Source organism: Sciurus carolinensis, chromosome 3 (genome assembly GCF_902686445.1).
Source record: "Sciurus carolinensis chromosome 3, mSciCar1.2, whole genome shotgun sequence".
Taxonomy (NCBI): domain Eukaryota; kingdom Metazoa; phylum Chordata; class Mammalia; order Rodentia; family Sciuridae; genus Sciurus; species Sciurus carolinensis.
In genome coordinates this window covers 34,678,162-34,701,431 of record NC_062215.1, presented here as the reverse complement: position 1 = coordinate 34,701,431, position 23,270 = coordinate 34,678,162, and the positions used below count along the sequence as shown (strand labels likewise).

Below are 23,270 nucleotides of genomic sequence, written 5' to 3'. Positions count from 1 at the left end.
GTTCGATATCTGCATTATTTAATATACTTGCCATTAGCCACATGGGGCTATTGAGTCCTTGAAATATGATTAGTGCAACTGAGTAAGTGAATTTTAATTTTAATTAATTGAAATAAATAGCCACAGTTGTCATCTAGTCTGGCTTTCCTGCAAATAAGCATAAACCACTGGTACAAAATATTTGTGAAATCAATCAGAAGAGATGCCTCTGGTGATTCATGCCTTTTCCATTCAAATAATGGGTTGATAAAAAATTTACTCCTTTAATGGGCTGGGGCTGTAGTTCAGTGGTAGAGTACTTGCCTAGCATGCAAAAGGCTCTGGGTTCAATCCTTGGCACCAAGAAAAAAAGAAAAAGAAATTCACTACCTTAAAACAGTAAGGAAGCAATTTTTTACGTGTCTCAAAAATGTATGCCTGCTAAATTAACAGAGCCCAGCAGTTATTCTATCCTTGGCATCCTTAATCCTGTAACAGCTGTCTCATTAGCTGTTAATCAGTATCTTTCTGGGGCAATAACACCAAAACAGTGACATGTAATCAGCACTGTATACTTGTTCTGGTGTCAAATTTTAATCAACAATGACTTTTGCAAACTCATTAATGAATTTCTACACTGCTTTGTGATTAACAGATGCCTTATTGCCACAAATCTTTAAAAATTTAGTGTGTCTTTTCTTAAATTTTTACAACCAGTCTTCAATTCCCAATTTGAGATGATAGATCTTTGCTTCCTTCAAAATCAGCATGTCCTTAAGTGGCATGACTATGATGCTAACAGATCTGCTTTTTCAATACATGATCAAAATCTTCATTTTAACTTTATGAAGTGTTTTTCTATTTTTTCATTAACTTCTGTTCACCACTTTCAGCACAGAACTTTAATCATTTGTTCAAGTTATATGCAATGGTCATTCCAACACCGTACTCTTCTGTAAGACATTTCACAAGTAGTTTCTCTACTTGACAGTCTATTGATAAACACATAAGCTTCCTTTTTTTTTTTAACTTTATCACTGTTACCCAAGGGGGTATTCAAAGGTATATTCTTATACCAGAGAGTAGAGAATAAACGAACAAACAAACAACAAAAACCAATAGGTCTTGGCCCCATGTGGGGCATCAAGAGGAATCTGCCATTAGTGCATCCAACCTGCACACATGCCATTTTATGATCCTTTGTAAGGCTAGTTTGGGGGAATCTGGGCATGAATGGGTAAGGTATATCACAGCTAAAGGAGTCTGGGAGGAGATTTTTTTTTTTGGCCAGGGAGACACTGAATAAGTTATGTGTTGTGTACCTACATTATAACTGCAACCCGTATTTTCTAATTTTTCTATAATTCTGTAATTTTGAGTATCAATTTTTTTTTTTTTTAGCAGGGGCAGTACTGGGAATTGAACCCAGGGCCACTATTACTTGGCTACATTCCCAGCCTTTTCTACTTTTTAAGACAGGATTTCACTAAGTTGCCTAGGCTAGCTTCAAACTGCAATCCTCATGCCTCAGACTCCCAAACTACTGGGATTATGGGTATGCATCACTGCATCCAGTGAGTATCAAACTTTTTAAACACTGAACAATAAATAAATTTCTAAATCTTCAACTTACTAGAAAATTAGTCAATGAACAAAGTAGGTTTCTAAGGTAAAGTTATCTTTCCACACCTAGTATACATAAATAAAAAGCTTTTATGTGACAACTGTATATTCTACTATCAGTAAATATATACACTCATGTCAGCTGGATTGCTATATATATTTGATTAAGTGAACCTACATATCAAAAGGCTAAGGGGCTGGGGATACAGCTTAGGGGCTGGGGATATAGGTCAGTTGGTAGAGTGCTTGCCTAGCATGCACAAGGCCCTGGGTTCAATCCCCAGCACCACAAAAAAATAAATAAATGAGGGCTGGGGAGATAGCTCAGTCGGTAGAGTGCTCACCTTGCAAGCACAAGGTCCTGGGTTTGATCCCCAGCACCACGAAAATAAATAAATAAATAAATAAAATAAAGGGTAAAAAATGCTTTACTATAACCACGATATATTAGATGAAGAATAAGTTATAACTATTATCCAAATTTTGTAAGAAAAAAGTATATTTGTAATATATTTCAAGTAGCAAAATGACTGCAAGTTTTGCCAACTTAGTATTATATATGCCCCTTTACATAAGCCCCTTATCAAGGTTACCTTGAACCCCTTCCCACCAAGACATGAACTCCATTCCCTGAATCTGTATTTAGCCATGTGACTTGCTTTTGGTGACTGGAACATTAGCAAACTTGAGATCGAGACTGGAAAGGCATTTGGACTCTGAGGTTTCTTCTCTCGCTACTCTTAGAACCTTGGGAACACCACATAGATCAGTCAGTACTAGCTTGCTAGATAATGAGAGCTACTGGTATCTCACTATCAATCAAACAAGCAGTCAATTCCCTGAAGCAGGGCTGCTTTCCTGACCTGCAGAACAGCTGAGATCAGTAGAAGAAACACCCAGAAGGCAAACCTAAATTGTTGACCCCCACCCCAAAATAGTAAGGTAAATAAACAAATGTTTTGTTACACAGCAATGAATAAACTAATCCTGTGTGCACACGCACTCATGTAAAAATAGCAGGCAAAATATCAGGGGCTGATACTGAGGGGATAGTTAAGATTAATGCTAAAAACTATATATTTTGGTGGTATCCAAATTTTCTCTAAGAAATAACACTACCATGCCTATAATCCCAGTGACTAGAGGCCAAGCCAGGAGGATAGCAAGTTTGAGGCTGGCCTAGTCAACTTTGGAGAACCTCTTTCAAAATTAAAAAATAAAAAAGAGATAGGGATGTAGCTCAATGATAGAGAGTCCCCAGGTTCAATATCCAGTACAAGGGGACACACACACACACAAATACACACACAAAGACAACACTTTTGTTTTCAGAAAAAAATCAATGTCATTAAACAATATGTAATTAAGTTCAACATCAAAAAAGTATTTTTCATTATTCCCACTAATATCAAGTGTCCAAAACTATGGACATTCTTGGCTTGACATATGTGAATGAATGCACAGGTTTTTAATTTCTAACAGTTTAAGGATGAAGAGTCACAGGTGTATAGACAACTAAGGAAATGACAAGACAACTATTAGTTCCAGAAAAAAATAAATCCTGGTTTGGGGAAAGAATCATAACCAGATGTGAATTATATTTACAGAATAAGGTACACACCAAATAGTGGGAGGCTAGGGGGAGAAGGGTGGATAGTAAGAAGGCAATAGAAAACATTTCTAAAACCAAAAATTCAAGACAGGGCTGGGGAGACAGTTCAGTCAGTAGAGTGCTTGCCTTGCAAGCACGAGGCCCTGGGTTCGAACCCCAGCACCCCCCCCAAAAAAAAAAAATTCAAGACAAAAGCAGAATAAGAATGTTATTTTCAAAAAACAGATAAATAATAGAATAAAAAAATATAGTGATTGAAAATCATTGACTTCAGGTACGGGAGCTGGTGAAGACCAGAACTCAGGCAGGGTTTTATTGCTTTTTGTTTGAAGCCAAGCAAAACTACATACATATATATTTTGAAAAAAAAAATTTAAACTAACCAAGAAAAAAATCCAGGAATCAATCCAAACATACTTAAAAACTTAGAATATGAAAAGAGCAAAACTTCAGAACAGAAAAAAATTGTTCTTTATATGACTATGGAACAATTAATTATCTATTTAGAAATACATACACTTAGAGCCTGATCTCATACATCTATTAAAAATAAATCCTATAAGTAAAAAAGCTAAATGCAAAACAATAAATTATGAAAAATATATGTTGTAAACTTATAGGAAAGGATTTAGAATGATTCTCATGAGTTTGTATTGTTTACTTCTGGGAAGCAGAAGGAGGAATGGAAACAATCTCTCTACTACCATGGACTGACTGCTTAAGATATTTTAATGCCACATGTATTGAATAATAAAATCTATTTTTTCTCACTTATTAATTTTGCTTTTTTCATTACCAGCTAACAACAAAAATTTCCAACCTTTTTCTCTCCTTTACCCCCATTTATAATCCATGAATTTATATTCATTCAATTTTAGAACTTCATTCAAATCATGGTTTCACCATTAACCTGTAGTATGACTATGGACAAATCATCTAATATCTTTTGGCTTCAACTTTCTTACCTTCACAGTGCTGATATAAACAATTGAGAAAACATATAAATTATTTAGCACAAATATAGATATCAAAAATCTATCAAAATATTATTATCAACCTTTTAAGAAATACAGGTTACTATTTTGAAGTGACTGGAATATGTTTCAAAAATTCTGTTCCCTTGAATAAATTATACTTCAACTATTATAATATTATTTAACCACTTGCTCCCATGGTAGCTACAAAAAACAAAAGCTGTTTATAATCTTTTATTTATGTGAAGCATCAACTTACCTTTTAGTCTTTTAGTTTTGTATGCTAATACATTTAAAATGTACTGCAGAAGAAAGTTTTTAAAAAAATTAACCATACTGTCATATCCCCTCAAGTATATGGATCTGTGAAAAAGTTATAAGCTACAAGTAGTGGTAAACTGCATTTCCTTAACTTAGACCATCCTTTATTTATTCAACAAATATGTGTATCCCTACCAACTGCTAGATGCTTTGTACTAGATGCTGATTATAAAAATGTGAAAAAGAGAAACATGACACTTATTCTTAAGGACAGCCCGGCAATAAGGTAAACAAAACAGTTAAACCTACATATAAATATAATTGTAAGCTTTGGTAAGTATTAGCAAGATAAAGGTTACGTATTGGGAGACTAAAACAGGAAATATTTTGAAAAATATCCACATACTACTGCATAAATATGACCTGTGATAATACAAAAATGAACTTTTACCCAAAGGTCATCTGGAAGGGTTTATCCAGAGGTAGAAGAGCAGAGTGACTGCCAGACTGCTTGTGTTTTAACTCAGCCTCTACTCAACAGTTTTGTGATGTGAACAAATTACTTAAATACTCTGTGCCTGAGTTTTCTCATGTCTAACTAGGGAAAAATCAACACTGTAAGGCCTAAATTATTTTATTTTAAAAACTGTGAAACCCAAAGAAAAGTTAAGAAAAGTTAAAAGAGTCTGATAAATACACAATGGCATATGAATCTTTATTTTCCAGGTAAATTAGTATTGCTAAAGTGCTAAATATGTCACAATGAAACTCTTTATTCTGTATAATTAAAAGGTACTAATAAAACTATTTCTAAAGTGTTTAGAGGAGTATCTGGCAGACAGTAAACATCACATCACCATATATATGAAGTTATGTTAACGAGTTATTTTAAATACAGGTAAATTAAAACTATGAGAGAATGACTTTTAAAATCTAGAGAACATCTTAAATAGAAAAAGAGGAAAAAAGGGGAGGAGGGAGGAAGAAAAAGCCCAAGGTTTGCCCACCATCATTTTATCAGAAGGTCAACAGCGCACTCTACTGGACCCAAGTTTCTCCTACACACCAGGCAATAATAATTAAAATACACTACTGTTACATAAAATCAAATCTAAATATCCATTCAATTAATAAATTATTTAATAAATTATTAATCTGATTTTAATAAAATCAAATAAAAATATTTAATGAACAAATTAAAAGTTGACATAACCATGTGTAAGAATACCTTTCCAATTATGAAAATGTATTTAAAAAACTCCTAGAAAAAATAATTATGAGGTAAAACAAAATATCAGAATGTTAACATTAATTATTCTCAAAAATAGAATTTTTAACAATATACTGACTACATGGAAACTAATGCCTCACTAGATTTGTGACATGAATTATCAATATAAAAAAATGAATCTAAAATATCAGGAAAGGGAACAAGGAGTAGAAACTGGAAGGCTAGTCAATAAGAGACTGTATTGATAAAAGAATGTATTGACACTACTTTTCTTTTTCCTCCTGTGCTGGGGATCAAAACTAGGGTCTCTGGTATACCAGAAATCAAAATAAGTTCAAAAAGGAAAGACATACTTTCTATGATACTCAAAGATCTCATTCTTTAAATAAAGTAGCTTTACTCTTTATATAAAGTAGCTATCATCTTTCATGTACATAGAGATGATTAGTTCTAATTACCTGGAAAAGTAGATGTATTATTAATGATGAACACCATAAGATATTTGCTATGTTTAATGATAATTTACTATAATACAAAAGGGGGAAACTCACTAAGACTATATATATATAGTTTTTAATGATTATTTCAATTATAATTACTTATTCTAATTTTCTGTTTCAAGGAAAAAAATAAAATTCACAATAGAGATCATTTTACCTAAGAATTTATGGGGTTCTTTTGTCTAATGATACATAAAGCATATACAATTACTTTATATGTATGTGCTTTTCATTATAAACTCATTCTGTCACACAAATGAAACTATCATTTGAGTTACTAGACTGAGAGACTCAGGATTTTTAATAAATATTCAAACTTATAAGAAATTACCAGAAACCAAAATCCTTTCATTTTATGAGTAATAAATCACCTACTTATGAAAAATCATTCCATTCTATAGAAACAGTAATATCACCTAAAGTCAAGGAAGAAAACATGAAATTTCTGGCATAAAAATAAAACTGTACAAAGATATACATATTAAGCTATACATGTAGTTACACTTAGTGAGACCATAATATTAATAATCAACATATGTAAACATATTACATAACCAAAAGGAGAAATCAATTAAAACACCTGGCTTCGAATCAGGTATTCAACAAGCAATAAGTGTTGGTAAGGATGTGGGGAAAAAGGTACACTCATACATTATTGGTGGGACTGCAGACTGGTGCAACTACTTTGGAAAGCAGTATGGAGATTCCTCAGAAAACCTGGAATGGAACCGCCATTTGTCCCAGTTATCCCACTTCTCAGTTTATACCCAAAGGACTTAAAATCAGTATACTACAGTGACGCAGCCACATCAATGTTAAAAGCAGCTCAATTCACGATAGCTAAACTATGGAACCAACCTAGGGCCCTTCAACAGATGAATAGATAAAGAAAATGTGGTATACATATACACAGTGGAATGTTACTCAGCCTTAAAGAAGAATGAAATTATGGCATTTGTAGGTAAATGGATGGAACTAGACAATATCATGCTAAGTGAAATAACCCAACCCCTAAAAACCAAAGGTCAAATGTCTTCTCTGATAAGCGGATGCTGATCCATAGTGGGGGATAAAAGGGAGGGAAGAATGAAGGAACTTTGGATTATGCAGAGGGGAGTGCAGAGAGCGGTGGAACGGTGGGGATGGAAAGGACAGTAGAATGTTATTACCCTATATACATATTATGAAAAAAAAATTTTTAAATATTTATCACTGTCAAAAAAAGATAATGAAAAAAATTTGTCAATACCACATATTACTTTACTAAGATTACTCTGAAATGTTTACATTTTCCTCTTCCCAAATGAAATTGATGTGTACTTACTAAGAGTAAAATAAATAAATAAATAAAGTAAGTAAGTAAGATCCAGGTATTCAGGGGCTGGGGTTGTGGCTCAGTGGTAGACCACTCACCTAGCACGGTGAGGCACTGGGTTTGATCCTCAGCATCACATAAAACTAAATAAATAAAGTTATGTCCATCTACAGCTAAACAATATTTAAAAAAAAAATATTAAAAAAAAATCCAGGTATTCAGGCAAGAACACAGTACTTTGCTAATAGTCAAGAGGTCAGGTTTCAGCCATCAACATCCTTAAGAAATATTAAAAGAATTTTTTATTTAACTTCTATTTACTTTAAAATTAACTTCTCAAAATTTATATTTATTGACATCAATAATATATGTAATACCTTTAACAGCACTTAGAGAACTACAAATATGTAATATTATTAATCAGTATCATTTATCTTTTTTTTTACGGTGCTGGGGATCGAACCCAGGGCTTTGTGCTTGTAAGGCTTTATGCTTTCAGCTATATCCCCAGCCCTATTTATCTTTTATTAGCAACAGGTAAAGAACTATGAATATGAAACTGCAGGCTGAGCATCCCTGATCCAAAAACCTGAAACCCAAAATGCTCCAAAATCTGAAACTTTTTGAGCATCAACATGATGCCACAAATGGAAAATTTCAAACTTGACTTCACATGATAGGTCACTGTCAAAACGCAAACACACTAAACATATTGCATAAAATCACCTTCAGGCCATGTGTACACAGTCTAAATGAAACCTAAATGAATTTCAAGTTTAGACTTTAAGATATCCCCAAGATATCTCACTGCATAGTCTATAAAATACAAAGTTTGCAAGTATCCCCAAATCCAAAAAACTCCAAAAACTGAAACATTTCTGATTGCAAGCATTTCACGGAAGTGATATTCAACCCATATGCATATAAAATATTCCAAAATCTGAAAATAATCCAAACCTCAGAACACTACAGATCCAAAAAAATTTGGATAATGAGTACTCAACCTGTATTTGCTGCTACAACTACTACTACCACTTGCCACTCAAATTTTAAAATAGTCAGGTATACTCTAGGAACTTTGTATATATTAACTTTTATCTTCACAAAAGCCTGTGAGACAGGCACTATTATTATCCCCATTTAACAAATGAGGAAACTAAAGAACTTGCCAAAAGTTTAAAAACCTAGTCAAGGTTACCCAGAGTTAAAAAGCAGAGCTATGGTTAAAACTCAAGCAGTGTAATCCCAGCCATTGGGGAGGTTAAAGCAGGAGGTTTGCAAATTCCAGGCTAGCCTGGGCAACTTAGCAAGACTATTTAAAAATTTAAAAATTTTTAAAGGGGGGGATGAGGGTATAATTTAATAGGAGAGTAGTAACCTAGGATGCACAAGGTCCCAGGTAGAACCCCCAATACCACAAAACAAACAAACAAAACAACAAAAAAACACCTCAGGCAGTTTCATTATATGGAAACAATGTCCATCAGAAGATGAATATACAACATATATTCATCCTTTACAAAGGATACTCTGTCGCTTGTAACACTATGGATGAACCTGAAAGACATTATGATACATGAAATAAGCTAGACACAGAAAGAAAAATACTGTGGGATCTCACTTTAGATTGTGGGATCTATAATAAAGTCAAACACATGGAAGCAGGGAACACCCTACTAGGGGGTGAAGAGGTGGGAGATTTGGGGAGATGTTGGTCAAAGGGTACAAAGTTACAGATTTAGAGAATGAATCAGGTCTAGAGATTTGGTCAATACAATGATGATTACAGTTAATAATAATGCTATATTGTCTACTGGAAATTTGTTAAGAGCAGGTGTCCTCATCATAACATACAAAAAATATGGAAATCATGGGATGAGATGGATGTTAATTAGCTTGACTATGTATATATCAAAACACCATATTGTAGACCCCAACTATATACAATTTTAATTTAAAAATAGAAAAATCAATCAGTCTGATTCCAGAGTCCATTCACTTAACAAATAAAAGCAAAACAAAACAAAAAGTCTAGCCTGACATGGTGGCATGAGCCTGCAGTCCCAGCTACTTGGGAGGTTGAGGTGGGAGAATCTCTTGAGCCCAGGAGTTCAAGTCCATCCTGGGCAATATAGGGAGATCCCATCCCTTCAAGAAAACAAAAACAAAATAAATTTTTAAAAATCCTAAGAAAACAATCTGTTTCTCTACCATAAACAATCACGGCTTATTCTACCCTTGATTTTTAAATCCCTAAATTCCTATATATTTCTTTCCTTATTTTGATGTTGGAACTGTGCTTAAATGGTTTCAGAACTTCTAAGAGGCATTTTAGTGAGAATGTATAACAGGAATTATAGCATTTGCTAGAACATGGCACTACCTCAGGATGATTAGCTCTATTTACCATTTTTCAGACCCCTGGGCAAGTTACTGCTAAGCTTCCTTATCTGTAAACTAGGAATAACAATAGTACCTGCTTCACAGACATTGTAAGAATTCAAGAAGATTCTACAAATATTTATTGGGTAACTAACATGCCATATGCTATTTCAGGTACCAGGGTTAGGCATGAGAAGGAGTGACATTACATTCTAACGGGGCAGATAGATAATAAACATGTAAACAAATAAATTCAGATAATAGTAAGGGTATGAAGAAAATAAAGTACCATGAAAGAAGATGAGAAAACCTGGGCAAAGTTAAGTATATAGCTTATTATTATGATGATGTTTGACATTTTAATTCTAGAAGCATCTAGGTGATTTCTCCAATCATTAAGGCTGCCATGAAGATCATCATCAAAGTACAACTAAAGTTAAAAACAAAATTAAAGTTCCCTGGGGATGTGGGGACAGAGCAAAGAAAAGGTCTACTGGTCTGTCTTGTACTTAGAATGGATCTTTTTCTAGGCATCATTCTGAAATATTGTGAACTGGTCATTTAGATACTATTTAGTTCACTAAGATCGAAAGATTTTATAGATGTTGACACATTTCATTAAACAACATCAAAAAGTCACACTTGGGGGTTGAGGGTGTAGCTTAACGATACAGTGCTTGCCTAGCAGGAATGAAGCCCTGGATTCAATCCCCAGCAATACACACATACACACACACTCCACATTCTATAATATTATGGGTAATTTAATCATAAAGGTCTATAAGTACCAGAGAGCTGCCAAACACACAATAATATATACAAATTTTTCAAAATTCTAATTTTTACTTGAAAGCTCAAATTTTATCAACTTTACTTCATTATCAAGAATCATCACAGCTATTTAATCAGTCTTTTTTTTATCCCCCAGTAAAAATGATATCCCATGAAAAAAAAGTGGCTGGTTTAGCTCACAAGCCAAACTATTTTACAAGTACTTTTTCTCGACATCCACCCTGCCTCTGGATGTGTTTTTTTGGGGTACCAGTCATCAGGCACCATGCCTGTAAACCCAGCAAATCAGGAGGCTGAGGCAGGAGGACCATAAATTTAAGGCCAGCCTCGGCAACTTAGTGAGACCCTCAGCAATTCAGTGAAACTCTTTCTCAAAATAAAAACTAAAAAGGGGGCTGGGGAGATAGCTCAGCTGCAAGCACAAGGCCCTAAGTTCAGATCCCCAGTACCGCAAAAAAAAATAAATAAATAAACTAAAAAGGACTGGAGATGTAGCTGAGTAGTAAAGCACTCGTGAGTTCAATTCCCCGTAGGAAAAAAAAAAAAAAAAAATTCAAAAGTTGAAATTTCATAAAATTATTCATTTTTTGCTACTTCATCCAGGACATTCTTAAATGAAACTGACTTTATTTTTTAAAACAATTCTTAATGTTGATGAAGAAAATTACTATTAATACAGGTTGGAACCAACTATTTTACCACCACTGTTTTATCACTGTTTTTGCACCACCAGTACAAATGTCAAGACAATTAAAAAGGCAAATAACATCTTAATATTATTATGAAAATACTCCTGATCTCACAGGTCACAAAAAAAAAAAAAAAAAACAGGAATCTCTGGAGTTGCCTGGTCTACTCCTTAAGAACTGTTGCCTTAAGAATACTGAAAGAACAGTAGGGAACTGGAGTTCACAAACATTAGAATATACAAGAACAAGAACTTCCAGATCTCTCAAGTCAAATTTTTTTCATTTTACAAATGAAGAATTGAGAAACACAGTGGATAGTTTACCATCTCACACATTAGTTAAACATACATGTGACAGTACTTAGAACCTCTAAGCTGTTTTTCATTATTCCTTAAATCATACTATTTTTCTCTACAAAAATGGAGTTAGAAAAGTTCACATTTGTCTTCTTTAATTAAACAATGGCATAAATACATATATTTTGTGGAGAAAAGGCGTTTACCTTTCCTAATGGAGAGTTGGGCTTTACAGTCTTTACTGAAGCAACATGTGTATCTAAATGGCATGTTTCCTTTTCAAAACAATGACGTTTTCTAATCTGTAAACACAGAACCAAGATAAAGTTTAACATAAACTCAAAGTTTGATAGGCTAATTGTTCTCAAAGGTCAAAATAGCTATATGCATTTTTCTTTCTTTTTGTTTTTAAATAAAAAGACTACTTGAATCTGGCAAATAATCAAATAATTTTTTAAAACACAAAGAGAACACTGGGTGTAGTGGTGCACACCTATAATCCCAGTGGTTTAGGAGGCTGAGACAGGAGGATCACAAGTTCAAGGCCAGCCTCAGCAACTTAGCGAGACCCTATCTCAAAATAAAAAACAAGAGGACTGGGGACATAGCTCAATGGTAAAGCACCTCTGGATTAAATTTCTAGTACCAAAACAAACAAACAAACAAGAAAAAAACCCACAAGAATCTAAAATCACAAGGAGGCACCTCATTACAGCTCTACAGTAAGAACTCTTAAATACTATTTAATTGTTGACATATCAAAATTATACTAACATCAAAAGACTTTCCATAAAATAGTCCTACCATACAGATATCAAATACAATTTTATAGCAAAGTACAGTCAATACTTAAGCCACACTTTACACTGAAAAGAACTCAGAATAAAATTTTTAAATGTAAATAGTCATGATTTCCTATATGATAGGATAAATTACTTGAGTACTACTATTACTTACGAGATATTTGATAAACAAAATTGTCTGATTACATTTCTTTTATAAATAGCATTAAGTTTTCTTTCTTTTTTTTTCTGGTAATTGGAATTGAGCCAGGGGACCACTATAGAGATACATCCCCAGTCTTTTTATTTTTTATTTTGAGACAGGGTCTCACCTCCTACCACAGCCTCCTGAGTAGCTGGAATTACAGGCATGTGTTACTGGCTCCGAGATAGATAGCACCACATTTTCTTTCCAAACTATATCCATGCTTTTTTTTTACTTGCCAATATCCTATTAAATTATTCCATTCCTACCAGACCTGACACATCCTTTAATAATTTTTAGAAACACATGTTTTATCATGTATCAATATTAAGAAAATAATAAATATGAGTAAACCCTGTCATTATACTTAAGCTATCAATACCATCAATATTCATATCAAAGATATTTTGGCAAAAAGAAAATGCCATTATTAGATTAAAATAATGAAGGAGTTTTCTGGGTACAGTGGAGCATGGCTGTAATCCCAGCAATTCAGGAGATTGAGGCAGGAGGATTATAAGTGGCAGTCTTGGCAACTGAGTAAGAACCTGTCTCAAACTTAAGGGGTAGAGAAGTAGCTCAATGGTAGAATACCCCTGGGCTCAACCCTCAGTACTGAAAAAAAGGACTTTTAAAACGTAGAATCTCTGTATTACCAAGATATGCCTCATATTTTACTGTCAAATTCCTCATATATAAGTAAGTACTAGTCAGTTTCACTTTAAAGACACATTACCATGAATAACCTGCTATAACAATAAACTCCTTCATTACAAGTAACTATACAAAATGAAGTTATAATAAATTACCATTCAATTTACGGCTGAGACACAACCTAACTAATCTGCATAAGTGCCACTGAAAACTTGATTGATATTTGACTACCATGGTTAGCTATAACTAATGGATTATTTCATTGCCAATAAACTATTTACCTGCTGTGTAGTTTCTACAGGTCGAATTCTTTTCTTCTCTACTTGAAAATCATCATTTTCATCTCTACATGTGGATGCCTGTTTCCTGGCAGATAACTTTGCAGCCAGAGTGGTTTTTACAGGAGAGTCTTATATAAGAAATAAAAAATTAGCATAAATTACTCACACTTAAGCAACTTTTTGGGGGATGGAGGGTACGGGGTATTGAACTCAGGAGCACTCAACCACTGAGCCACATTCCCCAGACCTGTTTTTTGTATTGTATTTAAAGACAGGGTCTCACTGAGTTGCTTAGCACCTTGTTTTTGCTGAGGCTGGCTTTGAACTCTCGATTGTCCTGTCTCAACCTCCAAAACCGCTGGGATTACAGGCTTGTGCCACTGCACCCAGCTGGCAACTTTTTTTTTAGAAGAACACTGGAAAGAAGATATTTTAAAAGGACTTCTTTATCACTTAGTTTCCTAGTACATATAAAAGTTATATTTAGTCAGATATGGTAGTTCATGCCTGTAATCCCAGCAACTGAGGGCTGATCGAAGGAAATCATAAGTTCAAGGCCAACCTCAGCATTTAGAGAGGCCCTAAGCATCTTAGCAACACCCTATTTAAATGATCTCACTGATAAGTAGATGATGACACATAGTGGTGGGTGGGAGGGAGGTAAGAATGAAGGAAGGAGGGACTGTATAGAGGGGAAAGAGGGGTGGGAGAGAAGGAAAAAATAACAGAATGAATCAAACACTATTATCCTATGTAAATGTATGACTACACAAATGGTATGCCGTTAGCAAAAATTTCACATGACCGATTATATTGCAATATTTGCTTTATTGACATGATCTGGAACTGAACTCAAAGTATCTCGAAGGTATACCTGTATATGAAAATCTTCATCATTCTTTGATTTATTTTAATTTTTTAAAAGTTGTTTTTAGACTTTTATTTTATTTATTTATACAGGGTGCTGAGAATCGAATCCAATGCCTCACACATGCCAGGCAATAGCTCTACCACTGAGCCACAACCAGCCCCCAAAATCTTGATCATTCTTGTTAACATTTGATATTTCAAGTATTTAAAAATTTTAGCCATTCTTGTGCATGTGTGGTATTCTCATTGAGGTTTTTTGTTTTGTTTTGTTTCATTTTCTCTTGGTGTTGGGAATCAAACCCAGGACCAACCCCAACCTCAGCCCTGAGGTATTTTTTTTATTTTTTATTTTTTTTTCTGTACTAGGAGTTGAACCTAGGGCCTTACATGTGCTAGGCAAACACTCAACTACTGAACTATATCCTTAGTCCTTTTTATTTTACTTTTGAGGCAGGGTCTGACTATGTTGCCCAGGCTGGCCTGTAACTTGTGATCCTCCTGCCTCAGCATCTGGAGTTAACTGTAATTACACGCATGCTCAACTTGGCCCTGAGTTTTAAATGGTATTTTCTCTAGTAACTAATGTACATTTTCTTGTATGTTTATTCGTCTTTTGAATATCTTCTTTAGTGAATTGCCTATTCAAGTTCAAGTTGTTTGCCAATTTATCTATTGGGTTGTTTTTTTACTGATTTCTAGGAGTTTCTTTTTCTTTTTAGTGTATTTGGGAGATACTGGGATGTGACCCAGCGGTTAAGTGCCCTGAATTAAATTCTCAGTACCAAAAAAAAAAAAAGTAATGTTTACACTATACTATAATCTATTAAGTATGCAACAGCACTGTCTAAAAAACATACCTTAATTTAAAAATGCCTCTTTTTGTTAAAGAATTCTAATAATCATCTGACTTACTGGCACCAGTATTAAAAAAAAAAGTTCATAACTACATTAAACAAAGAATAGATTAATAAATTCTGATATGTTCACCCAAGGAAATAATATACTGAAACAAGAATTATGACCACATGAAAGAGCATGGATGAAGCTCACAAATACAAGGTTAAGCAAAAGCCAGACACTTAGAGAATATATATATAATTCCATTTCTACAAGGAGGCAAAATTCATCATTGCTGACAGAAGGCAGGATAAGTCACCTATGGAGAGAAAGAATAGTGCCTAGAAAAGAACAGGAGAGTGTATGAGGTGTGGGTAATGTCTTTTTTTTTTTTTTTTAAGTCTGATAGTTATATGAGTGTATTCACTTTGGGAAAATTCAAGCCAAACACCAAGGATTTTCACTTTTCTGTATTTAGGTTATATCTTATCAAAGAATTTACTTACAAAGAAGGTATCAGAACACAACCCAGATTTACCCTATTTAGACAATTCTCAATAATCCTGACTGACAGTAGTCAAAAGCAGAATATTAAAAATTTTATGGAAAAAAAAAAAAAGAAAAATTTTATGGTAGTGTTAATGTGTTTCTCTTACTCTCATAAGAACTATTTAAGGACCATACATAAAACATACCTGATTCTTATGTAAGACAATGTTTTCAGAAGGTCAAGCAAATTTATCAAGAATGAATAAATGAGACTAAACAGATTATGTCTTAGGATACAAACACTATGTTTTATAAAATTTTAACATATAATTAATAATACTGACTACAAATGATATCAATTTCTAAAATCATTTACTTTCCCTTAAATTCATCAAAAAATGAACTAAGTCAGCAAAATGTTTCAAAGGATTAAGTCAAACAAAGGCTGAAGGATTTTTACCACTCTGTTATTTTAAATAATTCCAGCTGGGCATGTAACTCAGTGATGGAGCACATGCTTAGCATGCATAATGCCTTAGGTTTCATTCCCAGCACCAAACATAAATAAATAATTCCATAAAAATTATGGAACGATACATAATTATGCTAACTAAATTTATCTAAATTAGGCCTTGTATCAATAATAACTAAGATTCCAGTTACAAACACCAACAGACCCAAAAGAAATACAATTTACCTTGACAAGTTGATGAAGTGTCATTTCTTTCAGAGGGTGGTGTGCTTGGACTATTGAAATGATGTGAAGTTCCTTGGTTCAGGTCTCTGTGTATGAAATTCTTTGAATGGCATGTACAACAACATGACAAGGGTACTTCAGTTTTTTTATTTATGCCTTCATCCGCTGGCTTCCCTAAAAATGAAAGAACCCCTATTTGTAATATATCTAATTAAGCAAACATTACTCTTTCCTGCAGCTAGGGTGGGTAACCACTTCAGTCCATCCAGGACCGGAAGATTTCATAGGATACAAATTTTTAGGGCAAAAACCAGGAAAGTACCAGACCTGGCAAACACTATCTAAAGCATCGAATTATGAAAGAAGAGAAATGCTTATGTCAGAGCATTTATGGAGAAGATACTATTTATAGTCTACAAAAATCTAAAGCACAACCACTAAAGTATTCATTTATATTGAAATTTATTTAAAAAATCAAGTAGGAAGGAATAAAATGAAGACCTAAAGCATATTCTCTCTCTTTTTTTTTTTCTCCAGCACTAGGGACTGAACCTAGGGCCTCTACTACTAAGCTACATCCCCAGTTCTTTTAAATTTTTATTCTGAGACAGGGTCTCACTAAATTGCCTAAACTAGTTTCAAACTTGCAATTTTCCTGCCTCACCCTTCCAAGTAGCTGGGATTACAAGCATGCACGACCATGCCCAGCTCTAAAGCATATTCTTAATTACTACCATTTCACTAAATAAAGAATCTCAAAGTTCCATACCCTAAATAATAATGTAAACACATAAGGGTTATATCAATTTTTCCCTTCATTTTTGAGACAGGGTCTTGCTAAGCTGCTTACAGCCTCACTTAGTTGCTGAGGATGGCTTGGAACTTGTGATCCTCCTGCCTCAGCCTCCTGAGCTGGTTGGATTATGGGCATGCAACACCACACTCGGCTGATAATCTCATTTTCTCCCCCCAAAGATTAACATTAGTAGGAATCAAAATGGACACTCCAAAGCTTATAAAATATTTACTTTTTATTTTTAACAGTCTCGTCAGTAATACAAACATTTCCTTTTGAAGATGTGCCTATACACGTATATGCCCATGGTTAACTTCAAATTCTCCTAATACTTTAAGTCAAAGCCATCTAATTAGGTACCTCAAATGTATTCAGTACTGCATTTTGGATTACAAAATCTTTGAAAATTATGTAATCTTCAAAAGAAGATTACAACATTTTTCATAAAAGCAAACATTAATAAGTGTTTTGTTAGCGAATAAAGTAAAAGTAATAAGAAATAGTATGAATTCATGCAAACAATACAATAAACCTCTGCTCATCTAATATCCAAACTAGTAAGATTAACTAGAATGTTATTTATTTATTGGGTGTACTAAGGATTGAACTTGGGCATTCCACCACTGAGCCACACCCCCAGCCCTATTTTGTATTTTATTTAGAGACAGGGTCTCAATGAACTGCTTAGCGCCTAGCTTTTGCTGAAGCTGGTTTTGAACTCTTGATCTTCCTGTCTCAGCCTCCTGAGACACTGGAATTACAGGCATGCGCCACTGCACAGTTAGACTGTTGTTTTTTTTATATATATATTCCATGTTCTAATGCTATGAAAGTCAGATAAGCAAATATATTAGAGGATTCCCTCAAAAAACCCAATATTAGAATCATGACAGCTTCATCTTTTGCATCTTTTACAAGCCAATTATCAACCAATTATTTTCATAATAACTCTAGGCATCCAAAACACTCATGTACTCTCTAATTATCAAATAAAAGACCAAATTATATGAATATTTTAGGATTAAACATATCTTGCTATATTGAAATTCTTTGGGAAGATATAGAACATATTATAAAGAAATACCTTAAAAGAGATTATTTAAATTACCTAGAACATGGTTAACACGGTCTGAATAGAGTACTTTATCATATTTTTTTTCAGACAGCAACAAACTACCTGAAGATATCAAGCAACTACTTACCACTAAGAGATTGCTGCCATGCTAAAGCAGAACAAAGTAAGGCTAAGCTTTTTCCACTTCCTGTGGGGCTCTCCAACAAACAATGTTGACTACTGTTTAATCCTCTGACAATCTACAGGTGAAGAAATTAATTTAAAAAGTCAATAAACATTTTACCTTATTAGGTTTCTCTTTATCAGAAGTACAAATAAACAGCAAAGAAAATTTCACGGAACACAAGAATAGCACAAAGAACCAATATTTAGTTAAATCCAGACTTTATGTCTTTACACCTCTCCCTACAATTATTTTGGATAGATAAGCATCCCAAGTACAACAGAAGAAATGAAAAGAGCAATTTATGCTTCAATTATGCAAACACCAATCATTTCTATAAAACTGAAATACACTAATACCTTTGAATATCTTTGATAAAAACTAAACGGAGGATACTGAATACAAATGGGAATACAAAGTGTTACAACCACTGTGTAAAAAAAAATTAACAATTTGAAGTAAAGTTAAAGATGCCAAAATCCAGTTCTATTATATACCCCAAACCTTTCCTCCACAAACACAAGGAAATATATAAAAAAGTTCATACCAGAAATGCTTGCTAATTCCAAAAGAATGTAAACAACCTAAATGCCCAATAGGAAAATGGAGAAATAAATTCTAATATATTCATGCAACGAAATACCAAGTCACAATTAAAATGGATTAACAATCAATAAGGCTACATCTTATAAAAAAACTGGGCTAGGGATACAGCTTAATGACAGAGTGCTTTTCCAACATGTGTGAAGTCTTTGGATTGATCCCCAGCACTGCAAAAAAAAAGTTCTACAGAAAGATACTACTGTGCACACCTGCAATTCCAATAATTCAAGAACTGAGCTAGGGGGATTGCATGTTAGAGAACAGCCTGGTCAATTTAGCAAGACCCTGCCTCAAAATTTTAAAAACCCACTAGAAAAAAATATATAATAAAAAAGCACTGGAGATGTAGCTCAGTGGTAGACCACCCTTGAGTTCAATCCCCAGTACGACTGAAAAAAAAGTCCAAAACAACTAAGAAATAAAAAGAACAAATTCAGGGTAGTAATAATCTGATACAGAGTAAATATGGTCAAATATTAAGATTTAACAAGCTGGAAAGTTGATTTACTCAAATTTGTGTATTAATTTTCTAGATGATTAAAATACAGTCAGCCTCTGTATACATGTGTTCTGTATTCATGGACTGAACAAACAGCAAATCAAAAATATTCATTAAAATTGTGTTTATGTATAGACTTTTTTGGTCATTATTCCCTAAACATTACAATGTAACAACTATTTACACAGCATTTACATTATATTAGGCATAACTAATCTAGAGATGATATGCACTGAAATATGTAAATGGTGTGCTATTTTATATATAAGAGATTTGTGCATCTGCAGATTTTCGCATAGGAAGTAGGTCTTGTAACTAATCCTGTACAGATACTCAGATATGACTGCACTGCAAAGAAGAATATTCTTTGTAAAAAACAGTAAATATTTTGTAGAAAACACTAACTTATTAAAGAAAATAAGCTGAGAATATTCTTCAGAAAATTCTTCCTTGCATCCTAACTATAGTCACATACAGTTCGGTAGTGATCAATTTTAATTTTCTCAAAGGTAAAGTGTTTTTCCACATGAACCCAGCAAATCTTATCAATCTAAATACTATCTGAGAATATTCACATACTCAATGTATATTATGGACCATAAGTATCTATATCTTAAAGACATAACTGCTGATGATAAAAAAAAAATGGACATTGAAAAAAAAAAGACAGCTACTAAAAAGCACTTACAGAATTCATCATAGCAAGCTGTGATGGGTAAGCTTTATAAGGAAATTTAATCTTCACTCCACAAATTGTATATTCAGACCACATTGAGGACATCCTGCTTTCTTGTTTACTTTAAATTCCTAACTGCAACAGAAATGAAAATCAATATTAAAACAATGTCATTCAAAGAAAACCAGACACCCAACAGTAAGACAGAAGTCTACAAATAAAAATTCGATTTAGTAAATATATAAACAAAACAAAGGGAAGCAAAAGAAATTTCCTAGTCTTACAAATAAATCAGGGGTCAAGAACACGTTTTAAGAGTGACAGATCTGATGTGGTGGCACATGCCTATAATCCCAGCAACTCAGAAGGCTGAGCCAGAAGGATTGGAAGTTCAAAGTCAGCCTCAGCAACTTATCAAGGCCCTTAGTAACTTAGTAAGATTCTGTCTCAAAACAAAAAGGGATGGGGATACAGCTGTGGTAGAACACCCCTAGGTTCAATTCCCAGTATCACCTAAGAAATAAAAGGCTAACAAATCTGGATTTGTATCTCTACCCCACCATATATTAATTGTATAATACTGGAGTTTACTTTTCTAGCCCTTGATATCCTCATCCATAAAATAAAGATAGTAACAATATGTAACCCACAGAACCTTTGTAAAGATGAAATGAAATAATGTGCAAACCTGAATAATTGTTTCTTATAACAAATGTAAGAATAACAATTTAGGCATAACCAATCTACAAATAGGTTCCCAAGGCAACTTTCTCCAATTCCATAGCACCACTCTTTTTCTCCTATTCTATTCCTGTTTCCCCTTCCTACAGTCCTGCAGTTAGAAGGAAAAAGCTGTGGACCAGACTTCAGGAAGCACAGGTTTTAGATTAGGTCCTGAACATGTCTTTTCACTTCTCTGGTTTAAGATTCTTATCTGTAATAGTCCCTTATTTAAAAATTGTTGCCAGGGATAAAGTGCCTTCACACATAGTAGGTACTCAATAATTCTTATTTAAAGATCAGCAAAGTATAATGGAAAGAAGATGGGCCTTGGAGTAAAACAAATCTAAGTTTGAATTCCAGTGTGTGAATCACTTAACCTCTCAAACCTTATTTGTTCATGAAAATTAGACAAGACAGAATATGCCTAATCCTTAACTCTTCTAAACCACTTTCTTAACCCAGGATCCATAAATGTAATTCTGAGACTGTAACCTCTTAAAACTGCATGCAGAAATTTCTCTGCATGATTGCATTTTTCTTAAGAGAAAGTTCATAGATTTCTCTTCCAAATACATATATCCTACAGAAGTCAAAAAAAGGAGGAAATGATATACACACACTTTTATCAACTAAGGAATTTTTGCAATCGTGGGGAAAAAATGTTCAATTCAACCTAGGGATGGAGATGGTTAAAGCAGTCACTCGATAGAAAATGAATGAAGCCAATAACAACCTTTCACAGAGTTTGTGTTCCAAAAGAAGTTGAGAATCACTACATTTTCCAGTTCTAAAAACGATTCTGTAAATCTGTCTGTAAAGCTCTGAGAATGAATTTTAGGGCAATCTAACATCAATCTAAATCAAGAACTCTGCGCTAGTCTACTCAACTACATCCCTGGCCCTGGCTGTGGCAGAAAGAAGCAGCTTCCCCTACCAACCGCATAAAAGAGAAACAAATCGTTCTGCCTCCCGCCGAGAGGTAAAGAGGGCCCCGGTCTCACGTCATGCCTGTGCTCAAGGAGGAAAGGATAGGTTCCCTTCTCCCTTGGTTTCCTTCCCCTTACCTCCCACCTCCCGCGGCAATTGAAGTCCTGCGGGCCAGGTGATCCAGTCCACATAGCAGGGCGGGAGAGGCTGCTAGGGCCAAGGCAGAGGAACCATGCTGGCAGGCTTGGCGCGCTTCCCCCGGGCTTCCCTCAGACGTGCCTGTGCTGAGGGGAAAGAGAAGCAACGAGAACTAGGCTCCAACTCACGGGGGGGAGGATAACATCTCTGAGAACAAATAATGCAGATCTCTAGCAGAGAGAAAATGGCGCAAGCCTTAATCCTCTCTTTTCCTTGCTGATTGCTACTCCCTTGCGCGTTGCGGGTTCCGGCCGCTTTACTTTTCCCGGCTCCCGCTTAGTCCCCTCAACACAACCCCGAATGAATTCCCGCTTCCCACCCCCTTGACTCCCAACACCCAATCGCCGAGCGAGCTCAGACAACCAATCACCTGCCAAGACCAGAAAGAAAGCAGCCAATCCCAGCGAGGGGTTAGGGGGCGAGAACTCCAGCACCCAATGGAAGACTCCGAAACAAGAACCAACCCAATGTACTTGGCGGCACCGGAAGGCAACCACCATTTAAGAAAGAGTGGACTGGAGTAAACCCCAGGGGCTTTTTTAAAGAAAAAACGCTTCCCTCCCTTGTCGTTTCTCAAACTGATGGGGTTAACCAAGTCTCTGGAAACTAACACTTATTTTCAAGGTCCGTAAACCAACAAGAGGAAACATCTTTCTAAGCCTTGTCAAGCTCTCCTCTGGTGCCGCTCAATTTGAAATTTCCAATTTTACAACAGCTATGGTTATCAGGAAAAAAAAAAATGTGCGGAATTGCCAGGACTACTGAGCCAAACTAGGTGAAAAGATTCTATGACAATTGGCAATTTCAAAATCAAAGGGTTTCCCGGATAATAGAATCACACAGAGATAATGCTCTCCCAAGTCTCCAGCAACAAATCACTTCTACTTACATTAGGGCTTATTTGCTTTCCATTCTTCCTAAAACCAGTTTATACTTGTCATGTACAATTCAGTTTCCTCAAGGTAAGGGGTTAGTCATGATCTCGCCAAATTCATTTATTGTTCTTTAAATTATGTATAACCAACAGGGTGCAGTGGGGCTTACCTGTAACCCCACTACTCAAAAGGTTGAGGTAAGGAGGATCTCAAGTACCCTGTCTCAAAAATGTCTGGGGTGTAACTCTGGTAGAGCACCCCTGGGT

General features: G+C 34.6%; 1 protein-coding gene across 1 annotated transcript in view; it reads right to left on the bottom strand.

The window, feature by feature from the left end:
- Brip1 (BRCA1 interacting helicase 1) overlaps window positions 1-22,407 on the bottom strand; it is a 179,818-nt gene extending 157,411 nt beyond the window's left edge. Inside the window, 6 exon segments of the mRNA XM_053743362.1 lie at window positions 11,839-11,956; window positions 13,577-13,704; window positions 16,470-16,643; window positions 18,468-18,579; window positions 20,294-20,416; window positions 22,069-22,407. Of these exon segments, the coding sequence (XP_053599337.1) occupies window positions 11,839-11,956; window positions 13,577-13,704; window positions 16,470-16,643; window positions 18,468-18,579; window positions 20,294-20,386 (625 nt within the window). The 5' untranslated portion in view covers window positions 20,387-20,416; window positions 22,069-22,407.
- Window positions 22,408-23,270: the final 863 nt, after the last annotated feature.